The 19,487-nt window shown below is 40.2% G+C and overlaps 1 protein-coding gene across 1 annotated transcript in view; it reads left to right on the forward strand.

Annotated features, from left to right (window-relative positions):
• Positions 1–19,487, forward strand: part of LOC126203962 (cytospin-A) — a 565,388-nt gene that overhangs the window by 514,029 nt on the left and 31,872 nt on the right. Inside the window, exons 8-12 of the mRNA XM_049938360.1 lie at positions 4,229–4,495; positions 4,618–4,806; positions 5,213–5,338; positions 5,453–5,596; positions 7,848–8,010. Coding sequence (XP_049794317.1) covers positions 4,229–4,495; positions 4,618–4,806; positions 5,213–5,338; positions 5,453–5,596; positions 7,848–8,010 — 889 coding nt within the window. The remainder of the gene's footprint in view (positions 1–4,228; positions 4,496–4,617; positions 4,807–5,212; positions 5,339–5,452; positions 5,597–7,847; positions 8,011–19,487) is intronic.

Consider the following 19,487-nt stretch of genomic DNA (forward strand, 5'->3'; position numbering starts at 1 on the left):
TCTGCAATCTCCAAAATTTCTCAGAATTTATTTTGACAACTTTTCATGAGTTTCGGTTTGGTAAAAAAGCTCTCTTAAATGAGAATAAGGGCAACTGAAAATGTCTGAATGAACTGAATGAATGAACTTTCCATAGAGAGAGAGAACAGTGTGAAAAAGGAACGAATAGGAAATTATGACTAGATTTGACAAGAACACAGAGATAATTGCAGTAATGCAGAAAGATAACACTTGTGTTTAAACTCTTGACAAACCATAAGACAATGCACTCAGTAAGCCAAGTAAAGAGGTGAAGCAAAGCTGAGAATCAAGAAGTAAAAGTTGCACAGCCAGGAATTATGGAAGAGTACAACAAGCATGGGAGGCATGGACAAATTGGACTGGTATGTGCAGAAGTATTATGTGAGAATTCAAGGTAAGAAATTGTACTTCCCATTGTTCACCAACACAAAAGCTGTAGCATTGGTCAGCACCTACATCATCTACTGCTTCGCAAATGAAAATATTCCACTGCTCCAGTTCAGATGGTTGGTGGCAAGGGAATATCTTGCTCAGCCATCTGACGCCTCTGATCCCAAAAGGGCAGGATGTCCATCAACATTAACGGCATCCACTTCAAGTGTTCCAGTTGAATTCCAGGCTTCTGGGACCAGACACATGATTGAATGCGCAAAATTGGGGAAGCAAAGAAAATATGGAATTCACAATAAGCTCACAGGAAAGTAGTACTTTGTGTGAAATAAGTGGCTCAGTAAGTAGTAAAGGAAACAAAAGAAAAATTTGGAGTAGATATTAAAATCCATGGAGAAGAAATAAAAACATTGAGGTTCGCCGATGATATTGTAATTCTGTCAGAGACAGCAAAGGACTTGCAAGAGCAGTTAAACGGAATGGACAGTGTCTTGAAAGGAGGGTATAAGATGAACATCAACAAAAGCACAACGAGGATAATGGAATGTAGTCAAATTAAGTTGGGTGATGCTGAGGGAATTAGATTAGGAAATGAGACAGTTAAAGTAGTAAAGGAGTTTTGCTATTTGGGGAGCAAAATAACTGATGATGGTCGAAGTAGAGAGGATATAAAATGTAGACTGGCAATGGCAAGGAAAGTGTTTCTTAAGAAGAGAAATTTGTTAACATCGAATATAGATTTAAAGTGTCAGGAAGTCGTTTCTGAAAGTACCATATTTACTCGAATCTAAGCCGCACTCTAATCTAAGCCGCACCTGAAAAATGAGACTCAAAATCAAGGAAAAAAAAATTTCCCGAATCTAAGCCTCACTCGAAATTAAAGGGGAGGAAAAGTTTTAGGCCGGACCTCCAAATCGAAACAAAGTTGGTCCATTATAATATGAGACACAATTTAGGTCAAATGAATGACTATACAGCTACAGTAATTTGATTTGAGTCGTAAGCTTAGCAGTTAAGCTTTACCAGGTAGCCATTGCTATGTGTCAGGCTCTCCGTCCGTATTTATACAGGTACCCTTCCTTTTTCAAGTGCTTCGTCTGGTTTGAATTGATTGCTTATTTTTCTTTGATCTGATAAGTGCCGTTCTCTTTGTTATAGGTGTTTACGCCACTCTAAGCTGAAAATGCATTACTGTACTATGTCATGCATTGTTTGTCGCATTCTGATAATGAGTGTTTACAGTCTGTCGCCGCTCGCAGCGTGGCTTGCTTTTGTGCACGCTACCACCGCTTACAATAAATAAAAAAAAATAAAAGAGAGAGAGAGAGAGAGAGAGAGAGGAATCGTCTCATTAGAGAAATAATGGCAAGAGACTGCTATTTGTTGTTACTTACACTGCTGCTTTCTTTGATAATGATCAACAAGAACCAAATAATAGACTGTGTATGATAGATGATATTCTGAACGAGAGTTGAGCAAAAATTTTTCTCTGTTTGAAAGTGTTTGCAACGCCTCTTTAGTGCATTACATTCTGCACAGAAATAAGTCATCTTAGATTTAAAAATCTAGTCAATTGTCGTGCTTCATTTCTGACTGTATCACTATTTCGCATAAGAATAATACGAATATCAACATGACATGATATGTATATTCTGCCGCGTTTGCTGTTGTCTCACTCTAGTTTCGTAGTTTATTAGGCAGACAGGATTTAAATGAGATAGCAGCAAACACGAAAGAATACATGGAAAACTGTTTATATTCGTATTGTACTTATAGTGAAGAGAATACTGCATGTGATTCACAATTCATAAAAGTTCATATTAGCATCCATCTCTTCTCATAGGTAGGAAAAAATTCAGAATGTAGAGTTGGCCATATTGACAAACATCCCAAACAGTCTTGCCAGTCGGATTTTTGTAGTACATTGAAATGCTGCTACATTTGAAGATTAACAATGCAGAATTTGTGTTTACTTCGTTGGATAATGTATGAAAATGCAGTGGTCGAAAATTGAGGCGGAGAAAAAAGCTTGTCTTCCACCTTTTTTTTTTTAATTTATTTATTGACGCAGAGGTTTTGGCGCCAGTATTTATCTTTGTGCCTGCAAAGCATGCCTGAGTAGCGCTACATATATTCGATGACAGAAGTTAGTTGTGGCAGCACCTACTAGCATTTTTCAGAACTTCCGCTTACTTTGCACTCGATTCTAAGCCGCAGGCGGTTTTTTGGATTACAAAAACTGGAAAAAATGTGTGGCTTGGATTCGAGTAAATACGGTATTTGTATGGAGTGTAGCCATGTATGGAAGTGAAACGTGGACGATAAATAGCTTGGACAAGAAGAGAGTAGAAGCTTTCAAAATGTGGTGCTGCAGAAGAATGCTGAAGATTAGATGGGTAGATCGCATAACTAATGAGGTGGTATTGAATAGGATTGGGGAGAAGAGGAGTTGTGGCACAACTTGACTAGAAGAAGGGATTGGTTGGTAGGACATGTTCTGAGATGTCAAGAGATCACCAATTCAGTGTAGGAGGTCAGCGTGGAGGGTAAAGATCGTAGAGGGAGACCAAGAGATGAATACGTTAAGCAGATTCAGAAGGATGTAGGTTGCAGTAAGTACTGAGAGATGAAGCAACTTGCACAGGATAGAGTAGCATGGAGAGCTGCTTCAAACCAGTCTCAGGACTGAAGACGACGACGACAACAACAACAACAAGAACAAGCGGCTCAGTATTGAATGTTTTGTTGTCTGGCACAAAAAACAAACAAAAATGTTAAGAGTGGCATGCCGTGATCCCCATTTGGAGATCAATTAAAACATAGCATTTATTTCAAGTTTATTTCATTTTTCCTCTTTGTAGTCTCTATATCAGTCGAGTAACCCAGAAATAAATGCAGATTGAAGAAAACAATTTGGCAGTTAATGGTTTAATGCTGCCTAATACACACCAGCCACACTCTTTATTACGCCCTCAGTTGTTGACCCCAGAGGCTTGTCTTCTCTTTGCTTTCATATTATAATGTAAGTCAAACCTGCATTAATTTTACAGTAATTTCAACACTGTTTACCTTGTGTGGTTCTGTTCGTGAACAAAGCCTGTCACATTACAAATACTTACTCCAGGAGAAAAAAAAAAAATCAAAGGATATTTCTCATCTAACAAATATGTTGGTTCCTTGAAACTTATCTTTTTCACCATCTGTGTAACTAATCTTTTTCACCATCTGCTTCACCGCCATAAACTAATTCTCTACTCAGATACCAGCTTTGATAAACTTCTAAAAGTAGTTGTTACCTTGTGAGAATAACACTTATGTTCCTGCAAGTAATCTGATAGTAACATTTCCCAGTTTTGTGTTTCTTTAAACACTTTCTTTATGTGATTGCCATTGCATTCCCTCCACTTTTTTCTGTACCTTCATTTCCTGTGTCTACTTTATTTCACATACTTTTAATTTTTCCCACATTTCTATGAATACCATTTATCCCTGGTCTCTGTTTGATCCACAAATTCTGGTTGTAACCATATAATCATCCAGAAGTTTTCTGCAGAAGCTGGAAATTATCTTCATTATTTTTATTAACTTTTTGAAATTCATTTATTATTGGTATTATTAATATCTTTGATCTGTAGTTCGTGGGTATTTTTCTCCAGAAAAAAATTGCAGTACTAGTTCTTTCTTTTTAAATGGAAAATATGAACAACTTGCTTACTAGTCTCTCCGCTGGTAGTTAAAGACCCTTTAGTGTGGAAGTCAATGCTAAAAAGATGCAGTATTGTGACACAATTTATTTAACAAACTGTTTCATTCCTAGATTGCCCAGGAGAAGCGAGATTGCCTCTTAGTTAAACAGCAGGAATTAACTACTCAAGTGGCAGAGCTACGCCAAGCTACAAATGTTGCCCAGGAGGAGGCAGCTCAGTCAAGAGAGTCAGCACGTAAACTAGAGGCAACATTAGAGGCCGTGCAAGCAGAACGGCACACGTTGGAGCGCGAATTAGCAGAGGTTCGACAGGAAAGCTCGTCACGTCTCATTGAATTGCAGAGACTCACCACACTGTTAGAAAATGCACGAGCAAAGGTATGTAATTGTTTCATGATGAATATATGTAAGAAAATGAGAAAGACTTGTTAATGGAAATTTACACATGATTGATAATACCTTGAATGGATACACTGTCTGATAACATTATCTTTCTATAGATTGAGGAGTTAGAGACAGCTCGTGAGTTGGAAGACAAATCTGATGTTGAAGAAATGTTGGACAATGTCAGGAAAGAGAAGGATACACTAGAGAGCCAAGTAGCGACAATGCAGGAACAAGTGTTACGTGGCCAGTGTGAAATCACTAGGTTGGAGGAACAATTGATGCACTTGCAGGAGGAGTGCAAGGTTGGTACTGATACAGGAAAACAATTTGGAAGGACAGTGCAAATTGACACTCTTGACTCTTGTACTTTCAGTATCATTATTCAGTCATAATTTTTGTAAATGGTAACATTGTTTAGCTATTGCCACACATTATTTTGATTTGAATTAAATTGATTTTCATAAACATTAAGAGCAATTAATATGTTTCGGGCTTATGCTAAGCAGTCATTGAGAGTGCTGAAGATAACCACTGGGTTGTATATTGCACACGAAGATATTAGAGATAGATGCAATGAGACATGCTTAATTTGAGTACACATGTGAAATTTTTTTTTAGCTACAATGTTTCATGTTTTAATGTGCAATGTATTGACCTATGGTATTTTACACCATAGAAATACTTGAACTAGTTATGATTCACTTTCAGGTAACTCGCAATAATGCAAAGTCAGCACTTTCTGATTTGGAATACAAATTTGAAAGTCTTAAACAAGAAAAACAATTACTGTCAACTGAAGTGCAGGTCTTGCAGAAATCTCTTTCTGATATTAAGGTATTGTTATGATGATCTTATCTCCTTTTTTACATTTATCACGATCCAAAAATTTAATTTTCTTTAATTTATGTAACTGTTATTGCAATTTAAATAATATTCATTGTCTTCTAGATGCAATGTCAGTGCTACCTAGATGATAAAGAGCAACTACAGGCAGTTTTAGCAGACTGTCAAAAGCACTTGAGTGAAGCTGAACAAAAGTTGGCTGAACAGGAAAAGAGTCTTGAAGAAGAAAGGAGGTTACGACAGCAAGAGGTAATGTATGTAGATGATGGACTTAACAGTATTATCTCACAACTACAGCACAAGATTTAAACAGTTAGCCATCCTTTCCAGTAAATTAGATGTTTTGTTATTCTCATCTAGTAAAGGTTGGATTATAATTTCTAAACATTTTTGGGTGGTGACTATCAACAGCCGTCAAGTAATATATAAAATGCACGTTTGACCATCAGCTGCTTTTATTTTAAACCCAAATATCGATGGTTTTCAGTCACAGACTATCTTCATGGATTAGGGTTAACACAGTTTAAGCCACATAACGACATCTGTTGTTACTTAAATAATGGTCATGTCTCATGTGTAGAGCATGTCATGAATTCCAGTACACAACACACAACTTTTAGAAGCAAACATAGTAATAATAATCATAAACAGAGCAGTACTGAAGAGAAGATAAAAAGTCAGTACTGCTCTGTTTACACTTCTTATTACTATGTCTGCTTCTAAAAGTTCTGTGTTGTGTACTGGGATTCATGACATGCTCTACACATGAGATGTGGCCATTATTTAAGAAATGACAGATGTGATGTAGTGGCTTTAATTGTTTTAAACCCAATCTGTGATGATGGTATGTGACTGAAACTGGTTGATATTTGAGTTTAAATAAAAGCAGCTGATGGTCAAACATGCATTTTACACATTATAATTCCTCACAAACTGTAGTATAACACAGTTAAATTGTAGTGGTCAGTGAGGTAATCCAGAAATGTGCTTGTAAGTTTCTTTAGAGTCGACCTACATGCTTGTAAATAGAGCTTTAAACTTTAAAAAAAATTTAATATGGTGAAAGAAAGCAAACTCAGTTGTTCTTGATGTGTACCTTCCTCCATTACAATTTGGGAATGCAGTTTCAGGAACTTGTTCCTTCTTCTTCTTCTTCTTCTTCTTCTTCTTCTTCTTCTAATATATCGGTTGGGTATCTCAGCCCTATCTCCTAAGTGAGCTGACAGACTGGGGCCATAGTACTCCTTCAATTATTTTCAATCACAGATACACAAGTGTGGCTGACATTGATGGCAAAGGGCTGGCATAAATTGAATCTGTGACTACATGGTAGATCCATGCTGGCGTATTGATGTACCATTATTAGTGACTCCAAAGCGACAGTTTTGCGAGCTTATTAAAGAAGTGATTTATCCCAGGATTTGTCCAAACTAAAACTGTGACCTCTGTTACTCAAATTTTTCACCAAATGAATTTCAGTTGCTTTTTTCACCCCCAAGTCACAAAAAGATAGTCGTTGCTAGAATTTTATGCTGCAGCTGCACTCCCAAAATGTAATGAATGAACACGTGCCCTTAATTCTATAAGAGAGTATGCAACTTGACTGAGCATGCAACTTGACTGAGCATGCAACATAGACTGAGCATGCAACATAGACTGAGCATGCAACATAGACTGAGCATGCAACATAGACTGAGCATGCAACATAGACTGAGCATGCAACATAGACTGAGCATGCAACATAGACTGAGCATGCAACATAGACTGAGCATGCAACATAGACTGAGCATGCAACATAGACTGAGCATGCAACATAGACTGAGCATGCAACATAGACTGAGCATGCAACATAGACTGAGCATGCAACATAGACTGAGCATGCAACATAGACTGAGCATGCAACATAGACTGAGCATGCAACATAGACTGAGCATGCAACATAGACTGAGCATGCAACATAGACTGAGCATGCAACATAGACTGAGCATGCAACATAGACTGAGCATGCAACATAGACTGAGCATGCAACATAGACTGAGCATGCAACATAGACTGAGCATGCAACATAGACTGAGCATGCAACATAGACTGAGCATGCAACATAGACTGAGCATGCAACATAGACTGAACTATGGGCTGAACTGGGGCTCAAACCTGACATTTTACAGACAATCCTCATACCACTCAGTTGTTAAGAGCATTGCCTGTCAAAGGCAAGATTGCATATTTGAGACAGTGTGTGACATGCTGTTCTAAACAGTCAGCAAGTTTCAAAACTTCCACTGAAGAGTGAGAGAGTCACTCCGCAAATATCATGCTCATTGTTCTCTTCATTTGAAACGGAGCATTTATAAATTAATTACTTGTTGCCATATGAAAATTCCATCCTTTTTATAACTGTGTGATTGCAGGCTTCCTCATTGGTGACATCTTCTCATGTCGTCAGTTGAGTTATTGTGTCTTGTTACTGATTTCATAAAGGAGAAATTTTTTCTTGCAGAATGAAGAATGGCAGCAGTTTCAGACTGATCTGTTAACAACAGTTAGAGTTGCGAATGACTTTAAGACTGAAGCAAGTGAGGAGCTGAAGAAGCTGTTGGTGGAAAACAAAAACTTGAGGGATAAGGTGCGAAACATAGAAGCACAGCTGGAGAAGTACAAAGGTAATGTGAACCACAGTAGGAACAAGAGCTATTTGTATTGAGTGCTCACACAGAAAATTATCAGTACAGTATTTCATTGATGCAACTGCTTGACATATTTAGTTGCATTGATGCAATATTGTGGGATTTACACAGTACGATCCTGTGACAAACCTGAGAAGTGTATGTGCTTACCACTTCGTATATCTTGCCTACAGGAGTCACCATTAATGTCAGAGATCATCCACACTTCTTCACTATTATTTATGATGTCACATTTGATTTAGTAGTCAGTGGCTCCTTTTTTATCCCACAACAAGATTCTCTTTGGCTCTACTGCCTTGAAATGCAATTCATTTTCTGTGTCTTTAGTTTTGTTTTGGTTCACATCTACTTTCATTGCTGAACTCGCTTTGTGTGTTACTAACACTGCCGTTGCATATTAATGCTACCCTGCAATAAATTACTACTAAACCATGAGAAAAATACTATAAACGAAGTTCCCTTGTCTGTTAATTTACATGTAGCACTCTATAGATACTTACCTTTGAAGTATGCATGAAAGAACGAGTGGGAATGCCAACTGTTTGCTATAGTAGTGTGTTACATATATTGTTAATTGAAGTTTGTCTTGGCATTTTCATTTCTTATATCTGTTGTTGACTATTTTCCTGTTAGGTACAAAAATATGAGAATGGAAGGTAGAGAGGAGAACAGATGATCTTTAATATTTCTAACACCATATATATTAACTAGAAAATACTTTTCTAGTTAATAATTGTTTCTATTTATATTAGAGAGATCACAATGTATTGAGGCTAGCTGACATGTCAGGAGGCTTCAGAAACACTGGACTGGTATTCATTACAGAACTCCCAGGGGACACTCCACTCTTTCATGAGTACAAGCTTGGCAACCATGGGGCCCCAGCCTTTGCAACATTGATTCCTCTTTCTGAGCTGCAAACCTACACGTAGACTATCTCTTACGTCCTCCTGTGTTTCCATTGGGTGGTTCTTTTGGTGTGGACCCTGCTTGGACTTAGTTCATAATTTTGTTCTTGATTTCTAGTTTCACAGTGCTGTCTTCATCTTGCGCACCTGTTCAGAGCGGGTGGCACTGTGGTGGATAGTTCGCACATGAAACTACTTAAACTTCCACCCGCTTGTGGTTACACGGCCCCAGAAATCGTTTCAAATGGCAATGCCTTGTACGATGCAAGAAAATACAATCCTAGTGCACTCCCTTCCCTTGCCACACTGTGAGAGGCATGCAGGACTAGATGACAAGGAGCAAAATCCTCCCTCCCAATTCCTGGTCTGTACCTGGATCGACGAGGGCACCTTTCTGGTTACAAAGTCTTTATTTTTTATGGAAAACATTGAAGACAAATACGGGGAAGTTGCAGCCATCCCTAAGATGAAGAGGTGTTCCTTCCTCATTAAAATACAATCTCCTGCCCAGTCACAGGTGCTGCTTTGTTGTGAAAAGTTGAGTGACATCCCTGTGATCATCACTCCCCACAAGTGTCTCAATAAGGTCCAGGGCATCATCTTTCACTGTGACCTCCTCCTGCAATCTGACAATGAGCTGCAGGCCAATTTAGAGTGACAGGGTGTGCATTTCATCCATTGTGTCCATAGGGGATCAAGGGAAAACGGAGTTGCTATCAGGGCCTTCATCTTGGCTTTGGAGGGTGATGCTTGAGAAGGTCAACGTGTGGCATGAAACACAATGTTTCTCCTCCTAAGAGGAGCTTCAGGTTTATGAAGTTAGGACATATGTTTCCCCATTGTACTGCTACCTCTAACTATAGGGATGCAGTCGTCCACTGCACACGAATGTTCTTTGTGTTCCTCCCCCCCCCCCCCCCCCCCATGTGTGTAAACTGTGGCAAGCTCCGCTCTCCCTGCTCACCAGATGACTCTATTTTTAAGTGTGAGAAGAAAATCAGGCGTGTAAGATGCTGAACATGCTCACATATCAAGAGGCCAGAAAAAAGTAGAAGTATCTTAAACCCAGACCAATTACACAGTCTGCAGCTACAGCTGCAATGTCATTGCCTTCTCTGTCGATGGTGCCTGTTGCATCTCTTACAGTAGGCACCTTGCATTGATACCTGTATCCTGGGTGGTTTGGGATCCCTTCTGGTGCTTACACTGCACCCAGTTCAGGAACATTGGCTCCCAGTCTGCCAGGAACACTGGTCCCCATCCACCACTCGGAGGCACCTCATCCTCCTCTGGTTTCTCTAGCTAGGAAGAGGTCCCTTGGGCCTCTTCCTTCCACAGTTCCTGCTGGTCCACAGCTAGATGCCAGCTGGTGGCTGAAGGAACCACAGGCTGCTGGCCATTTAACTTCTCATTGTTCCTCTGTCCCTGAAACAACAGGATTTTACCATCTGTAAATGATCACTGGCCTTGGTAAAGACATTGAAACTTTAATGGCACAGCTCGATCTTCGCCTCTTGAACTCTGGTGCCCCCACACACTTCAGTGTGGCATACACAACTTATTCGGCCATTGATCTCTTCTTTAGCAGTTCTGGTCTTCTACCATGTGTTCAGCGGAGGGTCCATGATGACCGGTGTGATAATGAACGCTTCCTGACCTCCTTCCCTCCCTCAGCGTTGCTCCCCTGCACCCTTGCCCAGGTGGGTTCTTCATAATTCTGACAGGGATAGGTTCACCTCTGCTGTCTACCTTAACTCCAATCGCAATCGGGATCCCGCCATTGGAAGATGATACCCTGGTGGACCCCAGAGATCACTGCAGCCATTAGGCATCATAGGTAGACTCTTCTGGCACTCACCACTGTTACACCTTGTTGCCTTTAAATGGCTCTATGACTGCATTCACTACCTCATAAAATGACAAAAGCAAGAATCCTGGGAATGGTGCATTTCCGCCATTGGATCACATACCTCTCCAACACAGGTATACCTAGATTGCTATTTGTACTGATCGAGACACTGTTGCCGAACAGATTTGTGAGCACTATGCTCGTGCATCTGCATCTCATAACCCCCACCTCACCTATCAGCTCATAAAACAACTGGTGGAGTGAATGCGCTTATCTTCTATTGCCCACCACATGGGGCCATATGATGCTACATTCAGTGGATGGGCTCTCAGTTGATTATCAGCGTCACATCCTTGTCCACTTCAGTCTGATCTGGAACGAGGGTGGTTTCCTATCTGAGTGAAGAGAAAGCATGTTGGTTCTGGTACTGCAACCAGTTAAGAATCGCCTTTAGATAGACAGCTATCACCCAGTCAACATTACCGACTTCCTCTGTAAGTTGCTTGAATGCGTGGTGAGCGAGCCGCTGTGACGCTCCTCGAGTCTCAGGGCCTTTTGGCTGCATCTCAGGGCTGTTTTTGCAAAGGCCACTCCACTGCTGATAATTTGTTTCACCTGGAGTCCACCATCCAGATGGCCTTTGCACATCATCAGCACCACACCACTGTCTTTTTTGACCTACAGAAGACTTAAGACCTGACATAGTGTCACCACATCCTTAGTCCGTTACATGTGTGGGGCCTCTGAGGTCCACTCCCAATTTTTGTCATGAACTTCCTGTCGCATCATACATTCCAAGTACCCCCCCCCCCCCCCCCCCCCCAATATTCAAGAGAATGGTGTCCTTCAGGGCTCTGTAATGAGAATCTCTCTCTCTCTCTCTCTCTCTGGTGGCTATCAGCCGTCTATTGGTGACTGTGTGGTCTTCATATCACCCTCCTTATATGCCGACAATGTTTGCTTTTATTATTGCTCCTTTAATATGGTTGTTGCTAAGTGTTGCCTGCAGGATGCCATACTAAAGGTGCAGTTATGGGCTCTCATCCATGGATTTTGGTTTTCAGCCACCAAGACTCACGTCATGCACTTCAGTCATTGTTGTACTGCCCGCCCACACCCAGAGCTTTATCTGGACAGTCAGTTACTTCTTGTAGTTGAGATGCACTGCTTTCTGGGACTATTCTTCGATTCCAAGCTGACATGGTTTCCCCACCTTCATCAACTTAAGCGAAAGTGCTGGTGACAGCTCAATGCAGTTCGCTGCACTAGTAACACTGTCTGGGATGCAGATCGCTCTACCCTTCCACTGCTCTGCAAAGCCCTGATTCAGTCCCATTTTAACTATGGGAGTCTTGCATATGGTTCTGCATTACCCTCAACATTGGGAATACTGGACCCGTTCGCTATTGTGGGGTCACACTTGCAACAGGAACCTTCTGAACTAGCCCTGTGAACAGCCTACTAGTCGAGATTGGAATCCCTCCATTACCTATCAGGTACCAACAGCTGCTGAATTATACTATACATGTTCGTAGCTTCCTTGAACATCCCAGCTACCATGTCCCATTCCCTGGAAGGGAGCTCTATCTCCCACAGCAATAACGGAGAACTGGGATATAATTGCTGCATGCCTCCATTGTATCTGTTCGGAACTGCAACTTCCTCCACTGTCACCTCTGGTCACGGAGACATCGCGTCTGCTCCCATGGCTTTTGCCCCTACTCCGGATTTGTCTTGAAATCTCCTTCCGTTCAAAAGGTTCTTTGACCCCACAATTTCTAGCCGCCTGTTCTTCTGTTGCAATTGAGAAGTATCTTGGTTTGGAAGTGGTATTCACTGATGGCTCAACAGTCGACAGACGAACGCTGTGCATACACATGTACGTTGCAGTGAACTCCACTCTCTACCAGACAGTTGCAGTGTCTTCACTGCTAAATTGATGGCCATTAAATGAGCACCGAGCCATGTCTGTTTTTGCACTGGTAAAAGTATATTAATCTGTAGTGACTCCCTTAGCAGCCTTCAGGCTATAGACCAATGCTGCACTCATCACACACAGGTTACGACTATCCAGGATCTTGTCTCTGACTTCCATTAAGTGGTGCGGCCAGTCATTTTCGGTTGGACTGCCGGTCATGTTGGGGTTTCAGGAAATGAACGAGCTGACTGGTTGGCCAAGCTGGCCATGAGGATGCCGATTCTGGAAGTTGGGGTCCCAGAACTGGACCTTTGGTCGTTCATGCGCCATGGATTGTTGGAAGTCTGGAACTCGGATTGACCTGTCCTGATGGTCCCAAACAAACTGAGAACAATTAAGGAGATCGCAACCACATGCCAAACTTCCCTGCATGTGTCTCACAGGGAATCCACTGTCCTCTGTAGACTCGGTATTGGTCACACTCGGCTGACGTATGGCTACATTCTCAGACGTGAGGATCCCTCTCAGCGCCAAACCAGAGCCCTCCTGACGGTGGCCCTCTTACTCGTAGATCGCTTAGGTTGGCTACTTGAGCTTTGAGAGTTTTCAAATAAAAACAATCAGAGACATTAAAAGATACTACTTTTGAACATGCCATTGTGAAATGTAATAAATTAAAACAACTAAGAAGTTTAAAAATTTTAAATTGTTAAAAAAGAAATGGTTAAATGTTAGCATGTGATTATGAGGCACTCTTTCAATGATTGTTGAAAAAATAGTAACATACACAAAAACCTAACAAAATAAGACAAGAATGATAAAATAACTAGGGAAGAACCAAATGAATGGGAAAAAAATGAAGCAAGTAATCAGCACCCAGTGTTGCTGTAGCCACTAGAATGCAGTGTAGGTGAGAAATGGTAGGAAGAATGTAACGCCCAGAAGGCCTTTCGTACAAAGGAGGAGGAGGATGATGAGGATGAAACATTGGACCAGTCAGTTAATAAGATCATATAGTCAAATAGGCATATAAACAAAGGGGGAACAGTTGAACACGAGGGTAATACAGTCAATGCAAGAAAATAAGCAAATACGTAAAGGCAATTTATTCGTAAGTGAGGTGTCCAGCGATTAACTCTTGCAATACCAAAGGGGGGCGGGAGTGATACTTTATGCTCACCCTTTGAAAGAATTGTAACCTAGTCAGTTTCTTTATATTTAAAATTTTGAAAAAAAGAAATATTAGTTTTAATTAATTCTTCTATCAGATTCCATATATGTTTGAAATTTTTCAGTTAAATTTCATCAAAAAATTTAAATCTCAGTAGCATATGCCACTTTCCTTAGTGGAAGTTGTATTCAATATTTCCAGTTTCAGGCCTACCTTACACATCACAGTCTCTATAAAAAGTGTATTGAGAGGAAAAGTCAACGACAATGAAGGAAATGTGCATTTTCTTATATTTCTTTGTGGGGTCATAAACTACATTGATATCGCTAAGTGTGTGTTAAAAGCTATTTTCAGGTGCTGGACACTGATCACACATCAATACCTCCTTCAAAAATACATTGTTAATATAATTCAACAACAGTTAACTTTTTATTTGCTCAATGTTATTGGGTGGGGTGGGCATAAAGTAGCCCCCCACCCCACTCTCTGGTGATGGCGTTATGGAAAATGCCTTGATATTGCTAGGGTTAGTGGAAGACATAGTCGAACAAAGCAAAATAGCAGTACTTAACAGCAGCGCTTTGACCATTGAAATCATTTGCTGGCACCTGTTTTTTGGCTTTATAAATTTGAAGCTCTTCTGATAAATTGAGAGCATTGCCTTCTTCCACCCTGCGGAGAAGACACATTCTGTTAATGCTCCCTATATTATGGTGGGTTTCTGATAAATGCAGTCCCAAGGTAGGTTGCTCCTTAAACCCTGCGTAACAAGAGTGGCTAGTTTGGCTGATATAATACTTGACCACAATTAATTCTGTATACCTCAGAGCTGTCAAATTTATAGTAAGCACTTCTCAGCTAATGTTTTACATAAAGTCTTCCATAAATCTCTAACCACAGGCGATTTCTCTGATTTTTTTTTTCCCATGCAAAATTGTGAGATTTTTATTTGACAATTAGAATAATTATAAGGCTTACCAAATGAAAGTGCTGGCAGGTCAACAGACACACAAACAAACACAAACATACACACAAAATTCAAGCTTTCGCAACAAACTGTTGCCTCATCAGGAAAGAGGGAAGGAGAGGGAAAGACGAAAGGATGTGGGTTTTAAGGGAGAGGGTAAGGAGTCATTCCAATCCCGGGAGCGGAAAGACTTACCTTAGGGGGAAAAAAGAACGGGTATACACTCGCGCACACACACACATATCCATCCACACATATACAGACACAAGCAGACATATTTAAAGACAAAGAGTTTGGGCAGAGATGTCAGTCGAGGCAGAAGTGCAGAGGCAAAGATGAGGCCTCAATCTCCGCTAATTTCAAGTTGCCGCCACTCACACCTCACCTGTCATTCAACAACATCTTTGCCTCTGCACTTCTGCCTCGACTGACATCTCTGCCCAAACTCTTTGACTTTAAATATGTCTGCTTGTGTCTGTATATGTGTGTGTGTATGTGTGTGTGTGTGTGTGTGTGTGTGTGTGTGTGTGTGCGCGCGCGCGCGAGTGTATACCCGTTCTTTTTTCCCCCTAGGGTAAGTCTTTCCGCTCCCGGGATTGGAATGACTCCTTACCCCCTCCCCTAAAACCCACATCCTTTCGTCTTTCCCTCTCCTTCCCTCTTTCCTGATGAGGCAACAGTTTGTTGCGAAAGCTTGAATTTTGTGTGTATGTTTGTGTTTGTTTGTGTGTCTGTCGACCTGCCAGCACTTTCATTTGGTAAGTCACATCATCTTTGTTTTTAGATATATTTTTCCTACGTGGAATGTTTCCCTCTATTATAAGAATAATTATAAGGATTTAACTGTAGGAATGAAGCAAAACACCTGAAAACTTAATTTAGAGTTCATTTTTAAGTGATATTTAATGTAAATAATGTGGGAAATGTGGAAACTTACTGATGAATTTTTTGAGGGATATGTCTTGAAGCAAGGTTCCGTGCACAAGCTTGGGAGTATGAGTACAAAATTACCACATATTACTATTTAGTGATGTAACTGTCATTGCTGAATTTATTGCAAACAAATAAGATTCCTTGGTATTCAGATACAGTAAAACATTAAAGTAGTGTGCTTCAGATGCTGCTACTGCATAATGACATGTTTTCACTTTTCTAACATGACAAACAAGCAGTAGAGAAGTGTAGCTTGGAGGTCATCCACAATTTGCTTAATTTTGTAAATGTGTGTCCTTACATTTTCAGGTCTGTATTCAGTAATCTTAAAGATAATTGCTTTCTGGACGGAAAGGTTTTCCGTTTCAAAATCAGTTTGACAATTTCAAAACACATCCATAAGATTTCTACATGGGTGAAATAATAAAAAGAGAATTACCCAAGTGTTAACAGTCCATTTTAGTTGTTACAGGAGGATATATTACTGCTAAACAATATATATTTTATGTTAATCTATTATGTCAAATAAATTTATGAAAAAAGGAAGCAAGATTAAGCACCAATCTAATTAAAGTTGTACTAAACTACTGCAACCTATTCCTAATATCTAAAACCCATAAGAGAAAGACCTGAATATAACTTGAAGGAAAGTGCAGTAATGTAATGATGATTACAAATTATGTTTTTATCTATAGTAAAATATGTAATTAAAATTAAAAACATTTTAATTTTAATGTAAATTGTAGGTGAATGCAATACCTTAGAAGAGAAAGTAATTGATCGGGAATTGCTGCTGAGAAAACTGTCTGGTGAAGATGTCACAGATGGGTCTCGAAGGGCAAAATTGCAAAGAGGAAGGCCACTAGTTTCTCAACGTCCATATAAAATTAAAGAAAGAGCTGAAAGCTTACCAGATTTAATGATAGCCCATGACATGTCTCATGGAGCACACATCTTCCCTGATGTTTCAACAGCTGGTCAGTCAGATGTCGCACCAAGAGAGAGTCAGGAGTTGGAAAAAAACAGTGCCAATTGTTTTAATGGGGTGCAAAATAAACGTGTAACAACAAACAACAATAAAGATTATCTGCGGTTGTATTACGATATAATGCCTGATATTAATGAAGGCGAGGTGGAAAACATTGCAGATTCTGAAAATAAGCCCACTACGCATTTAAATACTGTGAATACTACAGCTATAGCTGAAACATACAACAAAAAGTTTGTGAACTTTCACAATCGAGCTAGACTGTCAGACGTAATTGTTTATAGGCCTGTGGAAATGATGAATAGAGGAGAAAATAAGTATATTGAACAAACTCAGAAAAACGAAATTTTGGTGCAGACTTCAGATCAAAATGAAAATTGGAAGGATCATCTGGTTGGTTTCTCAGGGCTTTTCAGTAACAAAACACACACATTATATGAAAATGGGAAAGACTTACTCCAAGAGAGTGTGGCACCTTCTCAATTATCAGGAAGTGGAAATGGAAATTTATGTGGCAATTGTAGTCCAGCTGAAGCAGAAGATCTGTCTGGCACTATCTGCTGCTCTTGTTGGAATTTGCAGAGTGAACAGGAAAATAACCAGAAAGGAAAGTCTGTACCCTCATGTATGGAAAAACACTGTGATAAAAATGCAACTTTAGTAGACAAAAATGAGAAAATAACATTCAAGCTTCAAAAAATATTTCCATCTTCAAATAAGAAACAAAACCTGGAAACCTTGCACAAAGTGAAACCTGAAACGAGACATGTTAATCATAGGAAGCAGAATTTGTCCCCACGTGTGACAAAAAAAAGGATTAAATTTCCTGACAATGACACTTCAAGGTTTAAAAACATAATTCATAAAGCGTTTGCATGTCCAGACAACAAAGAGAGAGCCACTGTGGCATCCAATGCATCTGATAGTGATTGTTGCTCAGTAGACTCATTCACAGTATCATCTACAGATGAACTGTCTCGTCGCTCCATAGGAAACAGACATACTTTGGATCTTGCAGATATTGATACTAACAATGAAACTCAGATTTTTGATATACACTGGAGATTCTCAGATGTGAAAGCAAGTGACTCGTTCCTCTCAAAAATAGCCAAGTTTGAAAGTTTACAGAGACCTACTGCATCACTCTGCGACTTGCCACAAACGGGAGTTGTGTTAAGGGCCAAAGACAGCAGTAAACCACAGAGTCCAACACAGCGATGGTCCAGCCCAAGCAGTTCTCTCGTATGTTGTAAGTTTTGCATCAAACCACAAGCATCTCTGTGTCACTTTGCAGTGTCTTCTGCTATGTGTGACTGTTTCAGTGTGCAAAAGGATCTCCTTTCTTCAGCATGCGATTTGGTATGCTTTCCCTTCCAGGCTTGGCTGTTTGCACAACAGTGTCGGTTTGTCTGTTCTTGTTATTCTATGACGTATGCTACGGAACATAAGCACTCCTGCATCCATTATGTGGCTTTAGCAGAAAGTCAGTCACAGATGAACAAAATGATGAAATGTGTTCTAGGAAAATGGAGTTTAGTTAAATTACAACAGATTAGATAGGTGTCCTACATTGTAGCTACAGGTCAATAAAGAGGTCACTCTACATTCCTGAACGGTTGTAATTAGTGCTGCCTACAGAGTGAGAGAAAGTGATTGAGTGTGCGCGTGCATGCTTGTGTGCTTGCGTTTGGGGGGGGGGGGGGGGAGATTGTTTTGAAATGGTAGATGGAGCTTTTGCACCGTTTCATTAGGAGCCTCTGAATGGTTCTTCTGAGACATATGTTTCACTTTAGGTACTTCTGACAGAATAAAGATACTTAGAATCTATTTTCACTTCACTGAATAATCTCAATCGCCTCATAAAATGGTGAACTCTATGTTGTTGTAATCTTATTAACCATTGACATGTAGTTATCAAACTCATTTTATTTTGAATGAAAATATATACCCCGCCACCTCCCCCTCCCCCCCTCTCTTCCCCACGGCCCCCCTCCCCACCCCAGTAAGTAATGCCCCACATTTTTTTAAAAAAAGCCATAAATATACATAGACAAATGTCCTTGGTGGTACTTCACATTTTATGTTTGTTCTGTGTGCTGGTGAAGTTTCGAACCGTTCTGGCAGATGGCAGAGCCATAGTACAACGTCAAAATGACGTCTGTATACGACTCAAATTACAAGCAGTGTGCTGTTATTGAATTCTTGTGTGCAGAAAAAGAAACTGTGGTAAACATCCATAAACATTTGTGTGCAGCAAAAGGCGATTCTGCAGTTGATAGGAGTACAGTTGGATGATGGGTGAAGAAAGTGACAGCCTCAGGAAATGCAGAAACAGATATGCTGAATCATGCGGATGCCATTATTTGTGCCGACCAGCGCATCAGAACTCGACAATTGGCTCTACAGTTTTCAGTCAGCATTGGAAGTGCATCTGCAATGATTGAGACTCTTGAATATTTAAAGAGATGCTCACCATGGGTTCAACGAATGCTCACAGTGGACCACAAGAGTCAAAGAAAGGCCATTTCATCTGAATTGTTGGAGTGTTTTGAGACTGATGAAGATAACTGTTTATCATGGATGAGTTAGGGGGGGGGGGGGACGAAAGCTGGGTGCACCATTTTGTGCTGGAAACGAAAAGGCTGTCAATGGTGTATCATCATCCTCCTTCACCACAAAAGAAGAAATTCAAGGCAACCCCCACTGCCGGTCAAGTCAT

The sequence above is a fragment of the Schistocerca nitens genome, chromosome 9 (genome assembly GCF_023898315.1).
Source record: "Schistocerca nitens isolate TAMUIC-IGC-003100 chromosome 9, iqSchNite1.1, whole genome shotgun sequence".
Taxonomy (NCBI): domain Eukaryota; kingdom Metazoa; phylum Arthropoda; class Insecta; order Orthoptera; family Acrididae; genus Schistocerca; species Schistocerca nitens.